The sequence below is a fragment of the Alosa pseudoharengus genome, unplaced genomic scaffold (assembly GCF_046254945.1).
Source record: "Alosa pseudoharengus isolate Yale_2024_CS ecotype anadromous, Long Island Sound unplaced genomic scaffold, YU_APseudo_1.1 YU_APseudo_1.1_scf_7, whole genome shotgun sequence".
Taxonomy (NCBI): domain Eukaryota; kingdom Metazoa; phylum Chordata; class Actinopteri; order Clupeiformes; family Clupeidae; genus Alosa; species Alosa pseudoharengus.
The window spans coordinates 33149891-33157390 of record NW_027468859.1 but is presented as its reverse complement, the minus strand read 5'-3'; the positions used below and the strand labels follow the sequence as shown (position 1 = coordinate 33157390).

At 41.4% G+C, this 7500-nt stretch overlaps 1 protein-coding gene across 2 annotated transcripts in view; it reads right to left on the bottom strand.

Moving 5' to 3' along the window:
- LOC143109968 (uncharacterized) overlaps nucleotides 1-7500 on the bottom strand; it is a 22839-nt gene that overhangs the window by 3973 nt on the left and 11366 nt on the right. Inside the window, exon 1 of one of the 2 annotated variants that reach the window (XM_076272770.1) lies at nucleotides 1743-1921. The exons of the other annotated variant lie outside the window; for it this stretch is intronic. Within the exon in view, the coding sequence (XP_076128885.1) occupies nucleotides 1743-1757 (15 nt within the window). The 5' untranslated portion in view covers nucleotides 1758-1921. Of the gene's footprint in view, nucleotides 1-1742; nucleotides 1922-7500 lie in introns of those variants that run through there. 2 annotated transcript variants of the gene reach the window in all.

Sequence of the window (7500 nt, the reverse complement as noted above, 5' to 3'; positions counted from 1 at the left end):
GTTGGTACGAGGCACAAGACATCATGGCAGACAAACTGGGACCACAATGGTGGACATCACGGACAGATCGGTGGCATCACGATGGTGGACATCACGGACAGATTACTGGCAGATCCTCCACAGGACATTCCACAGGAACCTCCCAAGGACGGCCACTGCACAGCCCTACATGAGGTCTCCATCTCTACCCCTGCCACTCTCTCTCTTTTTCCCTTGCACTCCTACCTCCATCCTCCCTAAAATATTTGGGCACTGGTCCCAATATCTCCCACTAGGTCAAATTCTCTCTCTCTCTCTCTCACTCTCTCTCTCTCTATCTCTCGCTCACTTGTGCATGAAGCTCTGACCAAATCGCTTCAGAAATGGCTTTGGTCTTCCAAACCACTGCCCATAGGCTGTCCTCTCTCACCCTCCGACCTCCTGTCTTACAACCCCGACGTGCACTCCCAACACTCTATCATTATTCATTATCATCTGCTCCCATTCGTAACACAACAACAAGTAAGAGCAATCAAATATTATGAGCAACAACCAGCGGATGATGCAATACGACATTCCTGGCTCTTTCTTCATGGTTCCGTGAATGTGCCGACCTTGACAGGCAATTTCAGTGCTGAGGATATGACATCACACACATTGTGTTCATCATTTGTTGTCAAAACAACATCCTTCCTGTTGGTTCAGAGGATATGGCCTAACAGAGCAGGCGAGCTGTTATTTGAGTTGTGGAACACTTGCTGTCACAGAATGCAAGTGTTTCACAGGTAGGACAAGAAATTACAAGAAAGGTCTTTCAGGTCACAGGATGTGACATCACAGTCAGGCTTCTCGCTCAAAGGAAATCAAATTCAGTGACATGGTTGACAGACAGCGTCAAAACAGCTCTCCAGAATTAGCAGGCCAAACAGGCTAAAAAAAACGACTTCCAAAAACCCAAAATGGGCAACACAGAAACACCTCACTCTCGTTCATTCTACAAGTTACACCAGAAGCCTCAGAGTGCCTCACACCCCTGTTATCTGATAACAGCTCACCACAGACTGCTGACCACTCAAGCATATACAGCACGGCTGGACGACACAAAACAGCTTTTCTCACTCCGCTGGGTCATTGGAGAGCGCAAGTGGAATGTGTGTTTAGGGAGCCGGAGGAAGAAAGAGAGTGTTTTTACAACTCTGTGATGGTGCATTAGCAGGGGCCTTTAACTACTCTTTAACTGCAGCAGGCATTGTGCTTATCTTTAGTTAAATGTGTGTGTGTGTGCATGTGTGTGTGTATGTGTGTGTGTACATATGTGTGTGTGTGTGTGTGTGTGTGTGTGTGCGTGCATCTGTGTATGCATCTGTGTATGCATGTGTGTTTGCGTGTGTGAGTGTGTGTGTGCGTGCGTCGTATCCAAGTAGTTGACTTTAATACTGTATATCAGAGGTGGGAGTAAGTCACACATGTGCAAGTCACAAGCAAGTCTCAATTCTTTACCTTCAAGTCTCAAGCAAGTCCATTAACTAAAAAGCATAATAGATTCAAAGCCAACTCTTAACATGCCTCAAATTTGACAATAGGTTTCTAACACGACTTCTGACGGATGAAAATCAATGTGGTGGTGGTTATGTCGCTAATTTAAGAACTTACAGACTGCTGTTCATTTCTCATTTGAGTTGTCAGATACATCCTCTGTGAAGCCAAACAATATTATGTTTTGGTATAAACGTAGAGCCCTCCATATTTGCAAGTTAGCCTACCTCAGTCTGTCTCATTTGATCTGGCACTTGCTGTTGGTCTGTCGCGTCACTTGGTAACAATGGCAGGTTCACTCGTGTGACGCATGCAACAGCACCTAAGCAGATTTTCTAAAATCGTAAAGTTAACTTCTTAATATCTATAAAAAAGTCAAGTCATTTGTCTCAAGTCTAAGTCAAGTCTCAAGTCATGAATAGCAAGTCAAAGTCAAGTCAAGTCTTTTATACATGTTGATCAAGCAAGCCTCAAGTCCTAAAAAATGTGTGTGAGTCTGACTCGAGTCAAGTCATGTGACTCGAGTCCCCCATGTCTGCTGTATACAAAATATCCGTATACACACACACACACACACACAGTGCCCTATCATGACATTCTAAAGTGCACCGTCACTCGTCAAAAGTCTGTTCAAATTTAGTAAGATGTCCAGTTCACATTGGGTGGGGTTTCGTTATCAAACGTCAGGGCTCCAGAGTGCGACCAATTTGGTCGCATATGCGACCTAATTTTTCAAAAGTGCGACTAAAAAAAATCGGAGGTCGCACCGGTGCGACCAGCTATTCGAGAGAGGAAAAAGTGTCCGCATTGAAACTCTACCTTTGGTTCAATAACAGACACATATTTGGCCAATATCGTGGTTTAAACAAATCACAGATAGTGAAGGGCGGGGCCTCCCCTCTGATTGGCCGTGGCCCAGTGCCTGTGTGTAAATTTGAAAATGCGTGTGCTGCAGAGAGAGAGAGAGAGGTCAGAGACCCGTCAGATAAACAGAGTGGATGTTGCATTACAGTGTGGTCACATAGGCCGAGATAAATGTCCCCTCTCCCCACTGCCTTTCGGCGGCTGGCAGCAGCAAACCGATCAGACGAGCCCGAGATGATGATCAAGTTTATCGTTGCCTACGATAGATAGGCCTAGGGAAACTTCCCTTCACCAAGTTCAGTCCGAAATAATTATTCACCAGAAAAATAGTTTGAACGTAAACCCGACGTACAGGAATGCCACTTGCGCCAAATTATATGAGTCATTGCAGATGAAAAGACGTCTTAAAATTGCGAACAATGTATACAAGGCCTTCGCGAACGACAGAGATACAGATATCGCCGAAAAGGAGTGCGTCATTGACCGCAGTTACATGCAGGGAGTAACCCGGTTTTCAACAGCAATATTCGTTTTGCGCGCGAGTTGTGTATACTCATTCTGATGGCATCAGTCAATTTAATCCGGTATTTGGCGCAAACCGAATATTTAAAGCCCGAATATTCCCTGCATGTATAACTGTGGTCATTGTGTACGGTGAATTGAATGGACACATTTAGATCGAGCATGGCAAGTCATTGCAATAGCCTATAATAATAGGCCTACCATTTCGTTACTGCATTAACCATAGTGATGTTCTTATTGAAAATGTAAAAATACTGAAATTAAAAAGTAAATTGCATTGTTGGACTGTCAAATGATTATTGCAATCATCATTGTAAAATCACATACAAATCCCCCAGACTACTTGGAACATCTCTTTAAATTGTGCTCAAATACATTTCTATGGAAGATGCTAGCATGGCGAGCTGGTTTAGCCAAGGCCTAAAGATCATGAAGGATAGTATGTAAGACATTGAGCCATGAGATGTGCAGTTTGAAGCCCTTAAAAGACGTGCACTGTTCATTTACTCACTGTTATTTTTATTTAATTCATCTTGAGATGTTTTAAGTTTAAATTTCAGCTCAGTGAAGCACTTAAAGCACCAACACTTCATTAAGTTACTTTTCTTGTAGAATTGTAAATCATAAGTCATAGGACAACCTATATAGGACAGTAATTAAGGAAAAAAAGTGAACCTGCTGCGGTGTTAAATGCGATGTGGTTGAAAATTTGGGTGCACCTAACTTTTGTGCTGGTGCACCTAAGAAAAAAATGTTAGGCGCACCAGTGCAACCAGTGCAAAAAGTTAGTCTGGAGCCCTGAACGTGGAGCGCATGGCGCAACAAGGTGTTCCTAGGTTTTTTAATCAGTTCTATGGGTGTGTTTGGGGCGTAACATCATTTTAAACCAATGAGAATGACATCTGTCGTTCCCTTTAACGGCGCAAATATGTCAAATAAATGCATCGGTATTTTGGCATTCAACGGCGCATTTGAAGGAGGCTGCTTGCGAGACCGTATGGAATAGTCATTATTAAACCATGCTTTAAAACCTAGCATAGCCTTCACGCATTTGCACTCGTCTATTATTTGAACTCATTGGCAAAGTGAAACTAACTTCACCAAGGAATCAGTCAACGACAAGACAGTTATATGCAGTTACTTTCACTATTGACTGACAATGGGTTATCATCGAAAACATAGGCTGGAAAAAGCAACACTTACCCTAATATTGCTAAAATGACTGAATAAAACAACATTTATCCTGCAGAGGAGTTGCTTATATCTCGTGACAGTGCGTCTTCAGCTGTGCTCCATATGTGTCTCTCGCCTCTCCCCTAATCACTTTTAACCGTCATTACCAATTTGCAAATGATGGTGAATAACTACTCATCATGAGATGTACAGTATTTCGTAATATCTTTATTCTAATTATGTTTCCCATTGTAATCTTTGTAATGCTTTGCATGGATGTGCGCTAGTGTGCATTAATGAATGATAGAAGGATGGTGCGTGCACCTGCCAATATGACTGTTGACATGCGCTCTTAAAATAGCATATGAACAACTCGCCATTGACTTCTGACCAGGTTTAGGTGGTGTATGATAGCGATTTTTATACAACGCGCCAGGCCTCTCCCTAGGTTGTTAATTGCCACACCCCTGGGCGCAATGTTTAAAAAATAAACGTGCAAAATACCGAATTAAACTTTGTGCGGGTGGAAAAGGAACTTTACGCCATGCGCTGGTGCCCAAAATACAGCCCCCACACACAAGTCATGTGACTCTAGTCCCCCATGTCTTCTGTATACAAAATATCCTTACACACACACACACACACACACACACACACACACACACACACACACACACAGGGCCCTATCATGACATTCTAAAGTGCATCGTCACTCATCAAAAGTCTATTCAAATTTAGTAGGATGTCCAGTTCACATTGGGTGGGGTTTCGTTATCAAACGTGGAGCGCATGGCGCAACAAGGTGTTCCTAGGTTTTTTAATCAGTCAATGATAGAAGGATGGTGCGTGCACCTGCCAATATGACTGTTGACATGCGCTCTTAAAATAGCATATGAACAACTCGCCATTGACTTCTGACAGGTTTAGGTGGTGTATTATAGCGGTTTTTAGACAACGCGCCAGGCCCCTCCCTAGGTTGTTAATTGCCACACCCCTGGGCGCAATGTTTAAAAAATAAACGCCATTACGCCATGCGCTGGTGCCCAAAATACAGTCCCCACACACACACACATATATAACACAGACATAACCTCAAAAACATCAGCAGATGCTTGTTAAATAACAGCATCTCCATAACAACTGAAAGGTAGGAACCATGGGAGCTCTGTTAGCCTGTTCAGTTCCTGAAGACAATAGCTGAGCTGTGTTCCTTTCTCAGCAACGCTGAAAATATCATCAAAATCTGATTACATCTCTCTCTCTCTCTCTCTCTCTCTCTCTCTCTCTCTTTCTCTCTTTCTCTCAAATTCAAATTCAAAGGGGCTTTATTAGCATGACTGTTATGTACAGTGTTGCCAAAGCTAGTGTTACAAATAGCACAGTAGTATAGTATCACAAGGAAAAGAAGACAATGTATAAACATGTGAGCACAAAATAGACAGTAGTAGAAATAATACTAGAATGATAGGTAAGTGTGTGTGTGTGTGTGTGTGTGTGTGTATGTGTGTGTGTGTGTGTGTGTGTGTGTGTGTGTACACATGTGAGAACATATGCTTGTGTGCATATGTGTCTGTTTGACATTAGGTTTACTTAAGTCATGTCCCTCAAGTTGTGACATTTTAAGACATATTGTGCTGCCAGGGCAGCAGGGGGCCCTTCACCAAGAATATGGCCATTTTATCATTGTCTTCAATGTCTATAAAATTTGGTATGGTTTGCTCTAAGTCAGGGATTCCCAAACTGTGGTACGCGAGCTGCTTCTAGGGGGTACGCGAGATGAAAAGGGCTATGGCGGACAGGTATAAAATGAAAATTTTAAATCTTTTGTAATTAATTCATGAATAAATACATAATTTCGAATCAGGTCATAATGATATGGAAACATGAAATTAAAGGATATCATGTATAAACTCTGTATGTGTTCATCAAAAAAAGGGCAGCTTATTAAACATGACGCCTGGAATAGCTAATAGAATGCGTTACTTTTGAATGCGTTGGATGGTCCGTCGGGGGAAAGTTTCTGCGCATAGGTATGTGTTTTGTTTTGATATGCCAGTCTTATTGTCAATTCTTATCCAGCAGTGAGATTTTCCTGTTGTGATGACTGATATGTGTTTGGCAAGACTCTCCCTAAATCACACCAAAAGTCCTCCTGAATCTCGACCACGTCTTACAGTTTTCGTTTTGTGGGAGGGTATTATTATTTCCCCATAACCCGAGGGACAGCCAGTTAGCGTGTCACTACCACACCATGTTTCAGTTAATATGAGAATATCAACATTTAAGATACATTTCAAGAATTCAGGGTCCACATCCTTCAGGCCAAAGGCTGATGAGTATGAATGAGACCCTGAATGTTCCAGCAACTAATAACAAATGAACACATGTAAACAATCTGATTGGACCATTATGAGAACAGAAATCTAAACAAGCAAAAGACAAAAATGTTAATAGTAAGCTACCTAATAAGTTATCTATTTTTAGTAAACATCTAAAGAGATTAGTAATATGCAATATAGTACAATACAATAACAATAAGTTATCTAATTAGAAAACCTTTTAAAATATTTGTAATATGCAATATAATACAGTACCCTGCAAAACAATACAATACACAAGCCAGTAGTCTGCTGCAGAGTAGTCTCTCTCTCTCACTGCTGTAGTCTCTCTCTCTCTCTCTCTCTCTCTCTCTCTCTCTCTGCAACAGGTATGAATTAACGCTGTGCAATTAATCAAAATCGAGCTTAATTTTCAATTATGACTTCCAACAATTATGAAAACAACATAATTTATATAATTGTTTTGCAATGATGCTCACGTTTTGTCTTGAGTTATAAATCCAGTGCATCCCTTTGCTTTACAGTGCTAAATGTTAAATGTTAATGTTAAATCTTTTTCATTTATATTTATTTTGTTTTTTTGTATGCTTTTTTTGTCACACACAAAAGAGTTATGAAACAACAATATACACAAACACCTGCAGGCATAAATGGGCACAGACAACAATACATTGGAAAAGTTAGAAGGCATAGGGGAAAACACACACACACACACACACACAGACACACACAGACAAGCACACACTCCTCTGCCAGTGTGATGAGTTAATTATTCTAATCCAATTCTGTACATGGGGTGCTTAGGAGGCTCTGAAGATCAAGCTGTATTTTTAAGACAGTATTACAGATTACAGTGTGTGTGCATGTCCTAGCATGTGTGTGTGTGTGTGTGTCCTAGCATGTGTGTGTGTGTGTGTATGTGAGAGAGAGAGAGAGAGAGAGAGAGAGAGAGAGAGAGAATGTTTGTGTACTGTATGTGTTTGTGTGCATTTGTGTATTTATGTGTGTCTGTATGAGCTGCCTTCCTTCAGGTCCAAAAAAAGTCAGAAATTCCATCTCGTGGGGACACCTCTGATCCAGAACATTC